This window comes from Humulus lupulus, chromosome 6, assembly GCF_963169125.1.
Source record: "Humulus lupulus chromosome 6, drHumLupu1.1, whole genome shotgun sequence".
Taxonomy (NCBI): domain Eukaryota; kingdom Viridiplantae; phylum Streptophyta; class Magnoliopsida; order Rosales; family Cannabaceae; genus Humulus; species Humulus lupulus.
In genome coordinates this window covers 214094899-214115294 of record NC_084798.1, presented here as the reverse complement: position 1 = coordinate 214115294, position 20396 = coordinate 214094899, and the positions used below count along the sequence as shown (strand labels likewise).

Sequence of the window (20396 nt, the reverse complement as noted above, 5' to 3'; positions counted from 1 at the left end):
GTGTGATTGTGTATTTAAGATCCATTTTTAGTTTTAACATATTTGTTTTCAAAATAAATTTTTAAGTTGAGTTAACATATAAAGACATACAAACTCCACAAAAAATTGAAACATAATTTTTTAATTGAGACCATATATATACATTTAAATATTGGGTAAAATATGCGATGTCTAATTATAAACTTAAAATTTAACTAGTCAAATTATTATTTTTGAGATTAGGTACACATTATTACAATTGGATACAATACTAATTATCTTATTTTATTTCACAGAGTTGTAATTATTGATAAATTTGTACACATAGATTATGCGATATAAATTCAATTATCTCAGCAAAAAAAAAAAAAAACAATTTTTTTTGTTTATTTTTAATTTATTTTTCTTAAATTCCTTTTTATTTAGTAGATAATTTCCATCTCGAACGTGGTTATCCACTACTACTATTTTAATGAGTTAGTTGGCCATGAATCTATAACTATCGTAATTAATGAGTTAGTTGGCTATATTATTTATATATTTTAGTACTATATAAGGGAGATTCAAAATTCAATATATGTTGTCAATTTATCATATCAATGATTTTCTTTCTTATATTTTAATAAACTACTCAATTTTCTCCATCGTACAATACTAAATTCATAATAAATCATCTTTCATATATATATATATATATATATATACCACAATTACTCTACCACATCATTATTCCTAGATTGTTGTTATTTGGCAAAGTGTTCGACACCACACGTGAGGTGCTATTTTAGAGTTGATTAGCATAACATTTATTAAATTTTAATGTGTGAGATTCAATATTAAATTACTCTAATAGCAGTACGTTACCTCTTTATAATGATAGATACCAATAATGCTCCTTAGCAATTATTTTATTCCTACGATAATTTTAACAAAACTAGATATAATAATTTTATGTGTGATATATATATATATGTCATCGTCAGGCGTATAGATTTGAGATCGAGCAAGGGCAAACAAGGGGATTATATATGTGGAAGTTGAAGATAGCCGAGGGAGAGCCGTGGCTGAAATCTGAAAATAACCACGTGGGGCGACAGTGCTGGGAATTCGATCACAATGCCGGTACACCTCAAGAACTTGCTCAAGTTGACCAAGCTCGTCAACAATTCAACAAAAATCGCTTTCGCAGAAAACAAAGTTCTGATCTACTTATGAGAATGCAGGTATATTTATATACTATTACGTACTACACCAAAAACATACGATTAATAAAGTGAAATTCAGAATAAGAAGAAAAAATTCAACAAAACACTAGCTAGAAGTTTATTGAATCTCAAAAAATAGATATATATATGTGGTTATTTAAAAAAAAAACAAAATAGATATATATATATATATATGCGATCATCAGGTGTAGAATTGAGATCGAGCTAGGGCAAACAAGGGGATTATATATGTGGAAGTTGAAGATAGCCGAAGGAGAGGCGTGGCTGAAATCGGAGAATAACCACGTGGGGCGACAGTGCTGGGAATTCGATCACAATGCCGGTACACCTCAAGAACTTGCTCAAGTTGACCAAGCTCGTCAACAATTCAACAAAAATCGCTTTCGCAGAAAACAAAGTTCTGATCTACTTATGAGAATGCAGGTATATTTATATATATTTTACTACACCAAAAACATACGATTAATAAAGTGAAATTCAGAAGAAGAACAAATTCAACAAAACACTAGCTAGAAGTTTATTGAATATCTCAAATTATATAGTTACTTTTTTTTTTAGAAAAATATATATTTATATATATGTGGTAAAATTTTGTTTAAGGATTCTAAAAAATTTAGGGTGCTCATAATAAAATATGTTAGTCATAATATTATTAGTTACGTAATAATACAGCTTTATAAAGTAATCATATAAATAAAGTTATAGAGTAACTTGAGTAGAGATGAAATATAAGCAATATACATGCATGTTGAAATAAAATAAATCTTTTACACTGAATAAAACGTGCTCAAAATCAACAGTCAAATGCTTTGTTTGTTTTTAAGCAAATAAATTAAACGGAAAAGACAGGCAGAGGCCTAATAAGGCAGGTCAATGAATCAATCTATTATTATTATTAGGGAAAAAATAACCGTTTGGATACCAGTCAAATTACAGATTTGATATTTTATATTTTCAATAATATTAATTTGTTATTTTGTAATTTGAAATTATACATATTTGGTACTTTGTACTCAAATTTAAATAATAAAATTTTATCAATATGACAAAACTGTTACCAGTTATATATAATTAACTAATTAAATAATTTAAATTTGAAACTCATATAATTGAGGATAGTTTTGTCATATATTTACAAAATTTATGTCCATAGTACTAAATATGTACGATTTCAAATTATAGGGTACTAAATTAATATTATTAAAAAGATAGAGTACCAAATATATATTTTGACAAAACACAAGGTCCCAAATAAGTATTTACGTACTCTTATTATTATCATTATTATATTTAAATTATATTATATTTATTTGAGATACATTTATTTTATTTGTTGTTATCTTAAATTTATTATTAATATATTTCTTTACTTTTTGTTGATTTTTTAAAAGAAAAAATAGAGACGCGGTAAATTAAAATTTTCCTTTTAAATAAATTAAGAGAACTCACAATATAATTTTTAAAAAACTATTTTTTATTTTATTTTATTCTAGAGAAGAGAAGAGAAGAGCACAAAAAGTAGAAAAATAGCACTACATCATAAAATGTATTTAATTTAGAGAAGGATATAAAGAGTGGAATAATGTTTCTTTAAATTTAGAGAAACACTATTTATACCTCAAAAATATTTTAATAATTTTTTATTTATATATTTGATTGCTACTTTATTATTGTGCATTATATATAGTAAAAATTATATTATTTAAATAATGTAGAGAAAATATAGAGAAGTTATTGTAATATAAAATAAAGAAAGTGAAGTTTTGGTAATATATTTTAAAAGATGGAAAAGAAAATTGATTGGGAGTGGTCCGACCGGCCCAAATTGCACATGATGGCACTATTATGTAAAGATTAACGATATGTGCACCCAAAATATTACACAAAGTGATGTGACATTTCTTTTCTACCAATCACATTTTTCTAAACTGGGACCCAGTGTTTTAAAAAGTGATGTTATATCACTGTGTGTAATATTTTAGTACATATTTTAAGTGCAGATAACATATCATTACTCATTATGTAAATTAAAATTGGAGCTAAACCATAGTTATAATAATTTTTATAAATTCTACCTTTAGAACGTATATTTATATTTATTATTGTTGTGATGAATTAATGAAAAACAATTGCAGCTTACAAAGGAAAGTTCATGTAAGAGAATTATTCCAGCAGCAGTGAAAATGAAGGAAGGTGATACTATAACAGAGGAAGCAGTAACAGTGACATTAAGAAGGGCTCTTACTTACTTTTCTTCAATTCAAGCCCACGATGGCCATTGGCCTGCTGAATGTGCTGCTGGATTAATTTTCCTCCCTCCATTGGTAAACCTTTAATTATATATATATATATATATATATTTGAGATTATATTAAAACCAACTCAATCGTAACAATTTGCAGGTAATAGTGTTATATATTACTGGATCACTTAATACTGTTTTTGGACCAGAACACAAAAAGGAACTTATTCGCTACATCTATAATCACCAGGTATATATATATATATATATATATTATTTTGACATCATTTAAATTAAAGCTATTATATATAAGACATAATTAATATATATGTATATATGTATATATTATTAGAATGAAGATGGAGGTTGGGGACAACACATAGAAGGACCTAGCACCATGTTTGGTTCGGTAGAGAGTTATGTTACGTTGAGGTTATTGGGAGAGGGTCCTATCCATAGTGAGGAAAGTTCTATATCTAAAGGCAGAAAATGGATTGTTGATCATGGTGGTGCTGTTGGGATCCCATCTTGGGGAAAGTTCTGGCTAACGGTATACATCACACATATATCTATATCTATATACATTTATAAGGTCGTTTATCAAAATAATATATTTTTTAAATTTATTTTACACTCTAGCTTAGTTTTAATAATTCTTTGTAAAATGATTTTTCATCGAAAATTTTAAATAACTTGACGGATATCATTTTTGCAAAAAATTATCAAAAGTAGATCATAGTTTAAAATCATTATTAAAAAATGATCATTTTTACCAATTTCTCATATTTATATTTATCTATGGAATAGCAAAACTATTTACATATATCAATATGCATGGTATATGTGTATTATTAGGTGCTTGGTGTGTATGAGTGGTCAGGATGCAATCCAGTACCCCCAGAGCTTTGGCTTTTGCCGAGAGTGTTTTTCCTTCATCCAGGTTCAATTAATATATATACATATATATAATCTTTTTTATTTTTTATTTTGTATCACTAAATTAATACAAGTAGTTTGTAGTAATTATAAAAAAGTTTTGTGTTTGTTGGTGTGGTTGGATGATGTAGGGAAAATGGTTGCCTTGGCTCGCTTGATTTATTTGCCTATGTCATTCCTATATGGGAAGAGGTTTGTTGGTCCAATCACTGAGTTGGTTCAATCATTAAGGCAAGAACTCTATACCGAATCATATCATGATATAAATTGGAACAAAGCTCGAAACACTGTTGCTAAGGTTTGTTCAAAACATATATACATATATTTTTATATAAGCAAGAAATATAATAAATAGTTAAAAGTTCCTCAAGCAATTCTAAAGATCGATATTTGATGTAATTTTATTTTAGGAGGATCTGTTTTATCCTCATCCTTCGGTGCAAGATATGGTGTGGGGACTACTTTACAATTGTGGAGAACCATTGCTAACACGATGGCCTTTTTCTATGCTAAGAAAGAAGGCACTGCAAGTTGCTATGGATCATATACATTATGAGGATAAAATTAGTAATTATCTTTCTGTTGCCAGTCAAGAGAAGGTACGTATAGTGTGTTAGAGAAAATATCTCAAACGGAAATTGTGTGTGGGTATATTCAACAACTTATAAGAACATAGATTGTTTCACTCAATATTAATTGGTTTTGAGATGAAATCACATATTTCTTACCATATACTTGTATAAATAATTGGTTTTGAATTTATATTATATTTATTAATTATATAATATAAATTGGTTATAAAATATTATTATTATATTTATATTTAATAGAAGACTAGATATTTAATACTTATATTAATATAAATTTAAATATTATCAAATATCATTATAACAATATATAATTAATATAATGTTAATTTTTATTAAAAAAATATCATTTATATTTAAATAGGTTAACATATTATATTTTTTTTTCAAAAAACCACTTACAATGCTTTTGTTTAATTTTTCTTTTAATATGTTTATGTTATTCTTTTAAATATAATATTGTTTATTTATTTAAAATTAATATGATAATGATATACAAATTTAATAATTTTTATAAATAAAACTAAGAAAATGGGTATGACACATTGTTTGTAACTAATATATATATAAATATAAAGAGTTCAGTTCAGATGTAATATTGCTAATTAGATGCTATATATATCTCTTCTATATAATAAGTGTGTAGATAACATAATATTTTTATATTTAACAGAATATTGTTATATTTAACGGTAGTTTGTAAATACTTAAACTTAAATAAAATAAAATAAATAATTAAAAAATTAAAATAGGATATTTTTGAGATATTTTACAATGATAATTATTTAAAAATAATAAATAATTAAACAAATTAAAATGGGATATTTTTTAGATATTTTACAATGATAATTATTTAAAAATAATAAATAATTAAACAAATTAAAATATGATATTTTTGAGATATTTTACAATGATAATTATTTAAAAATATTAAAATTATACATTTTATAACTTGAATAAAATTTAATTAAACTTAAACTCATTCATTAGAATAATATCATATTAAACATATAATATAATCTACTATGAATTAGCAACAATTTTTTTTTTTAAATTAGCAAGAAACTTAAATTTAAAATCCACATATAATATTTAATATTACATTGAACATATAATATATAATATATAATATCTTGTTCTCACTCCCAAATTCAAAAACTAAAACAAATATAAACTTAAACAAAAATAATTAAATTATTTAATTAAAATAAGTTATTTATTTGAAATTTATATGACATTAATATAAATTTTATATAAATAATTAATAAATTCTATAAATAAAACTAAGCAACGTGCATAATATGCACGTTGCTTTTATCTAGTATGTATATATATATATATAAATATTACTCAAGTATTCGCATGAAAACTTATAAAATCAGTTGTGGTATATATACAGATAATAACTATGCTTGCTCGTTGGGTTGAAGATCCAAATTCAGAAGCTTTTAAGTGTCACTTGGCTAGAATTCCAGATTATTTTTGGATTGCTGAAGATGGAGCCAAGTGTCAGGTTTAAAAGTTTATATTTATTACAGTAATTTTTTAAACACAATCTAAAATACTTGTAGATTTTTTTTACATTTAAATAAATAAAATCTCTTTGGTGTGTATTTATATATTCAGGGTGTTGGTTCTCAATCATGGGATGGAGCTCTTGCTGTTCAAGCTATTATATCATGTAATCTAAATAAAGAGTATGGCCATACTCTTCGAAAAGCCCATGAGTTCTTAAAGGCGTCACAGGTTTGATCTCTCACATAAATAAATAAATATATATATTTATATAATTATATATTTATATATTTATGTGTATATAAATCATGTTCTTATTATTAAAAAAAGTTGTTTTATATAAATATTCAGATTCGTAAAAATCCTCCTGGAAACTATACTCAAATGTATAGACATATGTCTAAAGGTGGGTGGACCTTTAATACTGCTGACCAAGGTTGGGTAATCTCTGATTGTACTGCCGAAGCATTTAAGGTAACACATACAATATATTTATATATCTAATTCTCTCATTACTATGCATGCATTTAATTTTGTGCAAAATCTAGCTATGTCACAAACTTGGCTTAAATTCTAGTTATATAATAATAATAATAATAAATGCTCCAATAATGTGTATTATTATTGCTTGTGTCAATTGTGTTCAAATAGGTACATACAATATAGTTTGTAATAATATGCTACAATTTCCAACTGTTTTCCTACGACTTAGTCTCCCTTTTCGAATATATTATTGTTGTACTTTCAGTGCTCATTTAGTCGTTGCCACGTGTTCATTACCAATTGGGCCCTATCACTTGGTGTGGACTTGTGTTTGTTTTGGTCCTATTGTATATATATCATCTTTACTCTTTCATTTAATTTAGTCACAATTTGATCAATATTATTAGAGAATTGTACGTGTTTGCTCTAATTCTAAAATCCTAACTTTGAGAACAACTGAGGAATAAATAGAGGACATAAATTTCATAAACAATCATAGTTGATCTATGTGGATATGAAATTCATGAAATTTACTTTGATGGATGAACATTGGTGTAATTAACATAATATCTCACATATTTAAATTTAATTTTAAATATATGAGATCTGATATTAAATTACACGAGCTTGGTATTAAGTATTATGCATGATAGGTACCTCGTAGCAATAATATTCTTAAAGAAAAACAAATTAGGGCTCCAAAATGGAATTCTCTACAGCTTGTTAATTAACTTTATTTTTCATTTGTTTGATTAATTTATAGGCCACACTAATGCTCTCTCAAATCTCACCAAGTCTAGTTGGAGAGAAAATGGACATAGAGTGCTTCTATGATTCAGTAAATCTATTGATCACATATCAAGTACGTGTACTTAATTACAATCTCTCTATTAGATTAGTCATTAATTATATTTATCCTACTTTTCTTATATTTTATAGATTTTTGTCATTTTTACTATATATGCCTACTACGTACAGAGTAATGATGGGGGTTTCTCTGCTTGGGAACCCAAAAGAGGATATCATTGGTTGGAGGTATTTTCAGCATATATATATATATACATGCATATATATAACAACTGATTATTGAAGAAAAAACTTAATTATTTTGTAATTTTAGCTCTCTTATCTTGCAGTACTTAAATCCCATAGAGTTCCTTGCAGACACTGTGGTTGAGAGAGAGTAAGAATATGTTATATTTATAGATAGATGTGGTTGATTAGTATTTTCTTCTAATAAATATAATGTCATGAATTTCAGCTATGTAGAGTGCTCTTCTTCGGTTATCCAAAGTTTGGTACTGTTTAGGAAACTATATCCAACATACCGAAGAGATGAAATAGACAAATGCATTACAAAGGGAGAGCTCTACATTATCAATACACAAAACCCTGATGGCTCATGGTAATAATAAATATTTCATGAATTATTATTATTAGTTTGAATATATATAAACACACAAATATTATAATAAATGGCTATAAACTAATCGTAAAAGGTTAGGTGTATGTTTTAGGTGTTTTAGAGTGTAGTTATTTGACATCTTACTTGAGGTGTCACCCTGTTATTGGTTAGTCACAATAAAATTTGTCACTAAAGAAAAATCATCCTACATATGTCATCATTAAAAAAGTATGTGACTAAAAGTATATTAGTTACAAAAATCACAATTTATTGTTACTAATAAATTTATTTTTAGTCACAACAAACTTTATCGCTAAAAGTAATAGGTTGTGATTAAAACTATATTAATGACAACTTGTAATTAAGTATGACTTTTTAGTCACAGAGAATTTTTTGTTGTGGCTAAAGTGTTGTCACTAAAAAGTACATTTATTTGTAGTCTAACGATATTTCATAATAATTATAAAATTAAAATATGTGCGATACCCGATAGGATTGTATCTTAGGTGCTTTAATATTCATATAAAACTGTCAGGTATGGTCGATGGGGACTTTGCTACACGTACGCTGCATGGTTTGGCGTAGAGGCGTTGGTAGCTTGTGGTAAAAATTATACCAATTGCCCTAACTTACGAAAGGCATGTCAATATCTCTTGTCCAAGCAACTCTCTGATGGTGGTTGGGGAGAAAGTTACCTTTCAAGCGTAAATGAGGTGACAATCTAATTAATCTTATTAAAATGTTATTCTCAAAATTAATATGAGAATATATATATATATATTAGGGAAATTTACAAAAATACATTAACATTTAAAAAATATATGAAAAATACGGTAGATTACAAAAATACGGAATTTTTATGAAAAATACGGAGTGGCAAAAGCGTAAATACAGAGTAACAGTGAAATATAACTTTTTTTTGTTAATAGTTGTTACAAATTCGTAAACATGTGTTACAGATACGTAGACCAGTTAAATAAAAATATTTTTGTAAACAACATTTACTAATATACAACTAAGTTTTACATATTTGTAAACAAGTTTTACATTTTTGTAGACAATATTTACAAAATAATTCGTTGCTATTTTTTTTTTTTGTAACAATGGTTTACATAACTAATTTTATAACTAAAAAATTTTATATTTGTGACTAATATTTTTAAAAGTAAGTTGTGAATTTAATTAACATATAACATACAAAAATATATAAAACTAAGTTAAAATGTTAAATTGCATTACACAAGTAACATATATATATATATTTTTTAAAATTGTAACTAACATTTACGAAAATATTTTATAGTCAAGAAATCATAGCCAAAATATACATAAAAATATTATACTTTTCCATATTATTACAATATTGTACCAAAAAATTACAAGAACCTTCATATTTATGCTATATAACTTAAAAATATAAATTTAAGATATTCATTATTTCTAAAAACACTTTATTATATATATAATGGTGAAATACAATATTTTTTTTTAACAAATTTTACATTTTTATAACAACAGTTTACAAAACTAATTTCACAACCAAAAAATTTATTTTTGTAACTATCATTTACATAAATATTTATAAATTGATTTAACATGATTGTTACAAATATTTATAAATTTAAGCTTAATTTCAATTAATTCGATATTAACTTGTATAAATATTTATTTATTTTGAGTAATTGTATAAATATTTATTTTAAATAAAAATAAATCAATCTACTTTATTGATGGTAGTAGCTATAATTATTATTACTTTTATTATTATATTATTTGGTACACCTGAATTCTCATTAAGAATGGAGACAAAAAAGTAACAAAAAATAAATTAAAAAGAGATCAGTGAGAGAGAATAATTTTTATATATATTATCTCTTATAATCAAAGCGTATGGATATAAATACATAATTATGATGTAGTTTGAAATTATGCATCAGCCACACAGAGAAAATAAGGTCCAACATATATACGTTTGGGGAGAACCGTATTTTTGTAATTAATGTAATCTACTGTATAAAACGATTTTTTTTAAAAATTACGGTGGGACATGTAATTTTTCTTATATATTATGATGATAATTCTTCTTCAAATTGTGAATTAAATAGGTGTATACCAACATAGAAGGAGATCGATCAAATGTGGTCCAAACTGCATGGGCATTGTTAGCTCTCATTGTGGCTGGGCAGGTGAGTGCTATGCATACACATATATATATATGGTAAAAACTAATGTATATTATATTTCCAATTACAAACATAGATTGTTAGACCACTTCTAATAGTACAACTTTTAAATTGTGTTAAATTTGACACAAAAATTGGACAAAGCAGCAAAATAACATTTTAATATGCAAATTCATGTATATATATAGCAATGATCATTTATTTAGCATTCCATTGAAAATTCTCTTATAGGCTTATTTGTACTGTTGGTCTCGATCATTTGTGTGTGTAGGCAGATTAATTAGTCTTTATTTAACTTTTTTTTTGTTGATAAAATGATCCCCAAATTTTAATTTTTTATCAACAAATATTAAGAAATTAATACTATTTTGTCCCCATTTTATTATTATATTTTTTGTTAGCAGATTGCCCAACCCTCTTACTTTTAATATATTTTTAATTTTAAATAAATAAAATAATATCAAACAAAAAATGAATAAAAACTAAAAAAAAATTATCAGGAAAGATATATGTATTATGAAATTAAAATGTTAAAAGTTGAATAAGAAATTATTATTAAAAGTTTCATCAATGTAATAAGACACATAATCCACGTAATGTTATATTCAATTTCAGGCTGATATTGATCCAAAACCCATACATCGAGGAATAAGATTATTGATCAATGAACAAATTGAAGATGGTGACTTTCCTCAACAGGTATATATGACATTAATTATGTACACAATATGTGTACATATACATGTATAACTCTCATAAATTGTATAAATATATAGACAAATTTTATTGTAGGGGATTCAGATTCAGCCAAAAGAGTTTCACCGGTGAGACTCTTGTGTATTCTCGACCCGTGAATAGTTTTTGGCGCGATTTTTTATGACTGAATATTTTGTAGTTATTTAGAGCACCCAGAAATTTTTTAGAAAATTTCAAATAATTTACTGTGCCGAAAATTAGGTACAAACATGTTTTTTTCCAGGTGCATAAAAAAATTAGTTACGCATGCAATAATCTGTTTTGAACCTAGTTTTCGGCATTGTAAATTGTTCAGAATTTTCTGAAAATTTGTAGGATACTCTACTAAATAACTACAAAATATACGATAATGAAAAAAATCGTGCCGAAAACTATTCACAGTTCAAAAATACACAACAGCCGGGCTCTTTTTGAAACTCCTATAGTATAAATATATATTTACCTGGCAAAGTGTGATTTTTCATGTAAGCTCTATTAGGTAGTATGTTTAATTTGATGAATATATTAATTATAAAACATATTTGATTGCAGGAAGTAAATGGAATATATATGAAGAATGGGGTGTTAAACTTCGCATCATATCGTAATATCTTTCCAATATGGGCTATAGGAGAATATCGTCGACGAGTTTTAACTAAACATTAAACTTATAGTTGGACTCAGAAGAAAACTATTATTAATTATCAGTTTGAGTAGTTGTGTCTTTGTACTCTATAATAAACAAACTTCTCCAATAATATGTCATGTACACCATGCATCATGTCATATTTTTATTTAATTAATGTTATTTTGCTTACATTATTAATTTGTCCAAGTCAAGTTTGTGGTCAAAATATATAAGTACGTAATGTTGTGTATGCCATTAAAAATTAATAAATAAAAAATAGTTCTATCTGAGGGGCTTGTTATGGAATAATAATGAATATATGTATATATATCTTGGGTTTATAGAACTCAAATTGAAAATTTGATTATTTAGTATTTAACAATTTAACTAATATGAAAATTTGATCATTATAAATATTTATAACTTAATTACAATTCTTAAATTTTTTAAACATCGTATGCATTATGGATCGTATCTGAAGGCAACTACTGTTATAAGTTACTAGATTAACTTTCGAGTTAATTGATCTAGCAATCTATCATTTATCGCGCAGATTGGAGTACAAGTCGTGCAGATCCATGAGAAATTATTGGATTTATTAATTCGATAGTTTCTCTAACTAACTTATAGCAGGAACACCTAATGGTATCAAAGCATGTAAGATTACGATTTTTTTTCAACTTTGAGTACCCCAAGCATCTAACTTTTTTTTTATCTTTTAGCAATTGACAATCATTTGATCTTTTAATATTTGGATATATAATTCATAATTATTTGACTTTATTATAACAAAGATTTTAAATTTTATTTTTTAATAAATAATATTTTTGCTCCTGAACATTTAACATTACGAGATTAATTGTGTCCTCTAAAATATACGGTATGTTCAAATTTCCTCCTGAACTATTGATATTATCATTTCGTGCCCCCTATTAAGATTATTGTAATGAATTATGTAAAAATCCCTTTTTATATTCATTTAAGTATTTTGGGCTCGGTTGATTTGGGCCAGTCCCATTTTTGTCTTAAATGTGATATGTACAAAGTTACCAAAATAATGTACAAAAATTGGGAGGAAATTACATTTTATATAAGAATGTTAATAGAGAGTGCAAAAATATGGCCTTTCTTTCAAAAAAAAAAGAAGAAGTTAATCTATGGCTTTTATTAAGAAATTTTACTTTTATGGGTTTATTTTACCATATTTTTGTATAAAAGTTGATTTATGCCATAATTTTACTCTTAATCAAGTTTTAATAATTAGGAAGGGTATGTTTGTAATTTAATTGTTATTTTTTTAGCATATTTTTTTTTATATTATAACTAGTTACTTGATTGATCTTTGACAGTTATGTAAAAAAAATCATAGAGATAGGTTAAATAACATGTACCAGGTGAGGTAACCAGTTATCCTGAGATAAGTAATTTTCTGCCATAAGTGGGGTAACCAATTACCATAAGAGGGGTGACAGGTTACTCATATTAAATATGAAAATAAACATCAAATTTGAAGGAAAATGAGGAAGAACACTTTCTTAAAAAAAAAAATAACTATGATTTTAGTAATATAGGTAACCAGTTACCATAAAGAACCCAAAAATATAAACACATATCAGAACATGAAGGTAACCAGTTACCCCAAAAAATACACACAAAGAACGTGAAGGTAATCAGTTATCCCTAGAAATATACACACAAAGAATGGAAAGGTAACCAGTTACCACAAAAATTAGATCCACCCCATTTCTCTTCTCTCCCATCTTCTTCATATAATTTTTTTTTCTATATTTGAATGTTTCCATCAGGTAATTGGTTACCCATTCACGTTTTCATATTTTTATTAGTTTTCTTTCCAATTTTTGGTGTTCATATAAAAGTTACGGTAAAAAGAAAATGCTAAAAAAATTGATTTAATTTTTTTTATATATAGTGAAAAAAAATATAAAAAAATTATAATAATAAAAAAAAAATAGTAAAATAATTATGTATTGTAAATATATATTTATATATATATATATATATATATATGAAATGTTTATTCAAAAGACAGGAACAAATGTTAAGGCCGAATCAATTTAACCAAAGTCAAGTAGTCAAAAAAACTTCATCAGGATGATAAGCATTTATATATATATATACACTATGTTGTTACATATAATGCACGTTTTCTTAATTTTAAAATTGTAATACACGTTTTCTTAGTTTTAAAATTATAAACATTATCAATAATTTTAATAAAAAACTGGTTCATTATTTTTTTTTAAATATATATAACATAACGAATTATAGTTCTATAGTATATATAAATATTTATATCATTAAATTTTACATATATAACATTTAAACACAATATTGATATATATATATATATATATATTTACATGACTACATAACATATATATAAAATACAATAATATTCAAAAGAAATTAATAATAAAAATAAAAAAAACTCATAGTGTAGACAATAGTATATGTGCATCAATTATTTTTAGTTTTTAATATATCTCGCAATATCCTTTAGTGAATTTGATGGAAAAAAAAGAGTTACAATCACTTGATAAAAAATAAATTATCACACAAATTTATAAGATAAAAAAATTGATATGTATGTTTTTATTATTTTTAAATAAATATGATTTAATTATTTAAATTATTATAAAATATATTTAAAATATCATATATATTTTAATTTATTTATTTTTATATAAATTTATATTTGTTCTAGTTTTTAAATTTGGTAGTAACAACAAAATACTATATATTATATATTTAATATAATATTAAGTTTAAGTTTAATTAAATTTTATTTAATTTAAAATATATATATATATAAATTTATAATTTTTAAATAATTATTGTAGTAAAATATCTCAAAAAAATCTTATTTAAATAAAATAAAGCGTGGAGGGAGAAAGATACGTGGACGGGGCTTTGTGTGGCGTCAGGAGGAAAGACCATATGGTGCTTGGTGAGTAGAAAGATGCTTACCATAGTCGCGGGTCCTCTCTAACCATATTTGGATTGGACGTCTTGGGCGAGCTCCAAAATATAAGGCCTTTTCGCAACAACAAAAATTCATTTTTTTTACTAAAATATTTACTAGAAAATAAAAACATAATAAAGTAGTATAATATAACACATTAACAAAAGGAAAGACTGCTCAAAAATTTAATTTTATAGCCTTTTGAGATGCAATTTTTTTTATCAAGTCATCATAGTCTAGTTTATCTAACAATTGTTTTTTAATAAACAACCATGCTATACTATTTAATCTTTCTTGAGACATAAATGATCTTAAATAAATTTGTATTAATCTTAATTTTGAAAATTTTCTTTATGCAATTGAATTGTTAACATTTTTCTATAATAAGTAAGCATTTGAAAAAAAAAATAAACTTTTATATATATATAAATAATTATTTTTAACTGCAATAATATAGATTTAGGGTACAATAAAGATAAACTATTGCATGTTAGAATATTAATAATAATTAAAAGGAGTAGTTTTGCTTTAGAGAAACAAAATTATATAAACATTAGACAACTCATACATTAGCAATTTTTTTTTTGGAAAAAAAGCATTAGCTGAAAATAGCTATCAAGTTGATATTTTTAATTTTTTTTAAAAAATGTACTAGGCTTAAGCTTGGTTATTAGGCAGTTAGGCTTAGGCTTATTCGTTGATATATTAAAATATGTTTTAATTATTTAAACATTTTATAACTAAGAATATTGCTCTTTTTTACTGATTTTATAAATACAAGTACCAATATGAATTTTAAAACTATAGTTCACTGAAATATAAAATACCAGATAATAAGTATATCCCAAAAAATTAATAAGGCTCCTCTATTACTTGTCCACTTCTTTGTATAATTGGTCTTGAGTCAATATATAGCTAGAAAAACGCACACAACTCTTCCGTGGAAAGAAAATTATTTCATTTTGAATTTGGTGTAACGTAAAAGAATTGTGTGTTAATGGGTTTGTTATTAATCTTAATCAAGGTCCAATCCAACTTATCATATCATAAAAGAAAATGATAAAGTCTTCATCAGCTACCAAACAAATATGTTAATAGAAATTGTACAACCCAAATGTAAGTTAGACTCGTTCACTACTCATACATAACCAAACCAATTACTTGCGAAAGACTTATTCAAAATAGATCCATCGAGAGCATTATTATCAATACTTGTAAAATAAATCATAATAGCATGGCAACTACCAGAAAGAAAATAACAAAATTTTCCAACTCTGAATGGAAAAGAAAGATCAGTGAGCCAATTACAACCACATATAGTACAAATTATTAGGCCTATAAATAACACCAACATTTTCATTTTCAGTACGTACATATTGATATCTTGCTGGAAATATTTGCCAGAAAAATGATGAGGGGTTTGTTTTCTTTGCTTTACTGTCTCTTTCTCTTCTTGCTTGTTTCTCTTCCATCCAACACTCTCTCATTTCTTCATTCTTCTCACCCTCCTTTGTGCCATCCCCAAGAAAGCTATGCTTTGCTTCACTTCAAAAACTCATTTCCCATAACCAATAGTAGTTACTCTTCCCACTACGCAGCTGAGCTTGGAATTGGCAATCCTAATAGTACTACTTCATGGAATATGAGCAAGGATTGCTGCACATGGAGCGGTGTCACATGTGATGAGCTTACTGGCCAATCTCTTGTTCTCTCCTACAATGATTTTCACTCTTCCAAAGTTTCTACTCAATTTGGTAGGTATTCAAGAATAGTTCACCTTGATCTTTCTCACTCCTTGTTCAGTGGTAAAGTCCCTTTTGAATTGTCTTACTTGTCAAAGTTGGTTTCACTTGACTTGAGTTTTAATCATGAGTTGAAACTTGAGACATCTAGCTGGAAAAGAATTGTAGCAAACCTAACAAATCTTAGAGAATTGTTTATGCATGGTGTCAATATGTCTTATGTCTCACCCAATTCGTTTGCTAATTTATCAACTTCTTTGACATATCTTGATCTTAGAGAAACTGGATTGCAGGGGGAGTTTCCAAAAACCATTTTCAACTTGCCAAACCTTCAAGGGCTGGACTTGAGTTACAACACAAATCTCAATGGTACATTCCCTCAATATAATTGGACAAGCCCACTTGAGAAATTGAGTCTTTCTCACTCCAGGTTCTTCATAGACTTGCCTTATCTTACAAGAAATCTGAAGTACTTGACGACTCTATCTTTAGCTGCTTGCAATTTTGTAGGATTATATCCAACACTACTACATGCTAACCTCACTCAAATCACTTCTTTAGACCTTTCTTTCAATAATTTTGGGGGTCAAATCCCATGGTCTTCTCTGAATCTTCAAAAGCTTATTGAACTAGATCTTTCATCTAATAATTTCACTGGTCAGCTTCCAGAAGTTTGTAGTAGTAATTCAACAAAAGTTTCGTCTTTGTGCATCTCTTCAAATCACCATGATTTAGTTGGTGGTCCTCCTTTGAATTTAAAATCCTTGAATTTATCTACTAACAAACTTAGTGGGACAATACCATCATGGTTATATTCCCTTCGGTATTTGCAGGAGTTAGATCTAAGTAACAACAACTTCACTGGCTCCATTCTTGAATTCCAATCTGATTCTTTACTACATCTAGATTTACAATCTAACAAACTAGAAGGTATCTTTCCAAGCTCAATTTTTGAACTAGTGAATCTTTCGTTTCTGTTTCTTTCTTCAAATAAATTAAGTGGTGTTGTGTCATTAGATCAGTTCTCAAAGTTTAAAAGCCTCAAATATCTTGATCTTTCATTTAATAGCTTATCAGTGGTTGATTCTATCAACAATGTCAATAGTACCTTGCCAAGAACTCTTTTCTCATTGGCATTGTCTTCATGTGGTCTAACTGAGTTCCCATACTCTCTTAGAAATGCTGAAAAGTTAGGAAGCTTGGAGCTTTCCTACAATCAAATTGAAGGGGCCATTCCATCGTGGCTTTGGAATGTTGGCAAGGATTCATTGTAATACCTTGATCTTTCTCATAACTTGTTGACACTTGTGGATCAACTTCCATGGAAGAACCTACAAAACATTGACCTGTGCTCTAACCAACTTCAAGGTCATCTCCCAATTCCACCACCTTCGACATTGTTGTTTTTATTTGCAAACAATCAATTGGTTGGAGAAATACCATCTATGTTATGCAACCTCACTTCTCTTACAACGGTTGATTTGTCAAATAACAGTTTGAGTGGTAACATTCCTCCATGCCTTGGAAATTCAATCAAAATGCTCTCAGTGCTGTGTTTGCAGAAGAATAACTTTCATGGCATCATTTCTCCAATCTTTGCAAAGAAAATTGCTCTGAGGAATTTAAACCTCAATGGAAATCAATTGGAAGGTTCCCTTCCTTTGTCATTGTTCAACTGTAAAAAGTTGGAAATTTTGGATGTTGGGAACAACAAGATACATGGATCATTTCCCCATTGGTTGGAATCTCTCCCAAACTTACAAGTGTTTATCTTAAGATCTAATAGATTTCATGGTCCAATAAGTAAACCAAGTGTTAGATTTCCCTTTCAACGGTTGAGAATAATGGATGTATCTAACAATGAATTCATGGGCTTCTTGCCAAAAGAATATTTTGAGAATTTTGTGGGCATGATGAATGCCTATTCAAAAGACTTGCAATACATGGGAAGGTTCATAGGACCATCCTATTATCATGATTTTGTTTCGGTGGCAGTAAAAGGTTTCTATGTTGAGTTGGTGAAAATTCAATCCATGTTTATAACCATTGATTTATCAAGAAATAACTTCATAGGGGAGATTCCAAACATGATTATTGGAAAGCTATATTCACTCAAAGGGCTTAATCTTTCGCACAACAAGCTATCGGGTAATATTCCACCATCATTGGGAAATTTGAGCAATCTCGAATGGTTAGATCTCTCCTCAAACAAGTTTGTTGGGACGATTCCATGGCAATTGGCAACAAATCTAAATCAACTTGAATTTCTAAATCTTTCCATGAACAAATTGGAGGGACAAATACCTCGTGGCCCGCAATTCAACACATTCAATGATGATTCGTATAATGGAAATTTGGGGTTATGTGGATTTCCACTTTCTAAATCATGCAACGAAGGCAAGATGAACAAAACATCTTCTCCGGAGGATCAAGGGAATGGTGTTTTCTGGAAAGTTGAGCTGATGGGATATGGAACTGGAATAGTGATTGGAAGTTTAATAGGATATGTTGTCCTTACAAATAAAGATGTTGATGAGATTAAGAAAAGCTTTAGAAGCTACAGTGGCATCCATTGGTGACAATATCAAAGCAAACTATTTCGTCAAAATGGTGGGATTTGAAGAAGATACTAGTTGACATGATGATCAGCGTTTTGTGGAATCTATTGCATGTTTTTGTGTTTCGAAATAAGTCATATGTTGCTTAGATTGTACCAATTAAAAGTATATGTTGCAGAGCTTGTACAAATATATAATCCATGCAATAAGTTCTTGTTAAAATAATTTTACTCAGCATTGTATATTGATATATAATATTATGAATAAAGAGAATTCTTGTGATGTGTTTTGGATGGAACAGAGGACAGAGGCAAAGCATAACGTGTATGAAAGAAGACTATGAAGAAAGTGAACTGAGAAGAAATGAATGTGAAATATCTGGAAGAGTTGTAGAGGAAATGAGTGAATGATAACAAGCTCAAAATGTTCAGAGTCAGAGTCTTGCTTTTATATATTGATTAGAAAAGTTTGTTACAAAGCATATCAACACTATTAACAGAAAAGTAAAGTTGTTACAAAAGACTGACAGACAAACATTACTTAACTATCAATACAACTAACTAGGGGTTTGGTGTATAGTTAACATCCCCCTCAAGTGGCACGGAGGAACTTGAAGTGTTAATTTGGAACATAAACTTTGAAACTGAGCAATTTGCAATGGTTTAGTTAGCTAATCAGCAAACTGAAGATGCGAAGGAACATACGAACTACTAGTGCTTTGGCCAGACTTTGATCACACACAAAATGGAGATCAATCTCTATATGTTTGGTTCTTGCGTGAAAAACTGGATTAGAGGCAAGGGAGATTGCACCTAAATTATCACACCAAAGAATAGGACATTGAGTTGCTGAAATTTGAAGCTCAGAAAGTAACGACTAAAGCCACATGATTTCAGCAGTAGCCAAAGCAAGTGAGCGATACTCAGATTTGGTGCTAGAGCGAGCCACCACATGTTGTTTCTTTGAAGACCACCTGACAAGATTGCCACCAAAAAATACACAATAACCAGAGATAGAGCGACGATCATCAATAGAACTAGCCCACTTAGCATCTGTGAAGCCTTGGATCTCTAAATACTTTGTTGGTGCAAAGCAAAGACCCCATGTTGGTGTTCCAGCAAGATATCGTAGCACTCTCTAGCAAGCACTCCGATGATTTGTAGTAGGAGCTTTTAGAAATTGGCTCAGCTTGTT

The 20396-nt window shown here is 27.4% G+C and overlaps 3 protein-coding genes across 4 annotated transcripts; all 3 read left to right on the top strand.

Annotated features, from left to right (window-relative positions):
* Positions 1-681: 681 nt before the first annotated feature.
* Positions 682-12113, top strand: LOC133783197 (lupeol synthase-like). Of its 2 annotated transcripts, XM_062222747.1 has the most exons (19): positions 682-755; positions 963-1202; positions 3341-3529; positions 3608-3697; positions 3800-3997; positions 4303-4387; positions 4515-4681; positions 4794-4982; positions 6370-6483; positions 6597-6716; positions 6837-6959; positions 7732-7830; positions 7947-8003; positions 8105-8151; positions 8230-8373; positions 8909-9086; positions 10479-10559; positions 11172-11255; positions 11844-12113. In XM_062222747.1, the coding sequence occupies exons 2-19, from the start codon at positions 1008-1010 to the stop codon at positions 11955-11957; spliced, it is 2274 nt and encodes a 757-aa protein (XP_062078731.1). In that variant the 5' UTR covers positions 682-755; positions 963-1007; the 3' UTR covers positions 11958-12113. The 2 variants fall into 2 exon arrangements, with proteins under 2 accessions (XP_062078731.1, XP_062078730.1); XM_062222746.1 differs by lacking the exons at positions 682-755; positions 963-1202 and adding an exon at positions 1388-1628.
* A 4197-nt stretch (positions 12114-16310) lies between these two features.
* Positions 16311-17918, top strand: LOC133786023 (receptor-like protein 9DC3). The gene has a single exon (XM_062225235.1). It carries the CDS (start codon positions 16311-16313, stop codon positions 17916-17918), a length of 1608 nt encoding a protein of 535 aa, XP_062081219.1.
* A 171-nt stretch (positions 17919-18089) lies between these two features.
* Positions 18090-19223, top strand: LOC133786022 (receptor-like protein 32). Its single transcript, XM_062225234.1, has one exon. The coding sequence runs from the start codon at positions 18090-18092 to the stop codon at positions 19221-19223; it is 1134 nt and encodes a 377-aa protein (XP_062081218.1).
* The last annotated feature ends 1173 nt before the right edge of the window (positions 19224-20396 follow it).

Coding starts and splice junctions, on each gene's coding strand:
- LOC133786022 (XM_062225234.1), top strand. CDS start 18,090: ATGTTATGCAACCTCACTTCTCTTACAACGGTTGATTTGTCAAATAAC.
- LOC133783197 (XM_062222747.1), top strand. CDS start 1,008: ATGTGGAAGTTGAAGATAGCCGAGGGAGAGCCGTGGCTGAAATCTGAA. Junction 1,203..3,340: donor ATCTACTTATGAGAATGCAG/GTATATTTATAT, acceptor AAACAATTGCAG/CTTACAAAGGAAAGTTCATG. Junction 7,831..7,946: donor ATCTATTGATCACATATCAA/GTACGTGTACTT, acceptor TACTACGTACAG/AGTAATGATGGGGGTTTCTC.
- LOC133786023 (XM_062225235.1), top strand. CDS start 16,311: ATGATGAGGGGTTTGTTTTCTTTGCTTTACTGTCTCTTTCTCTTCTTG.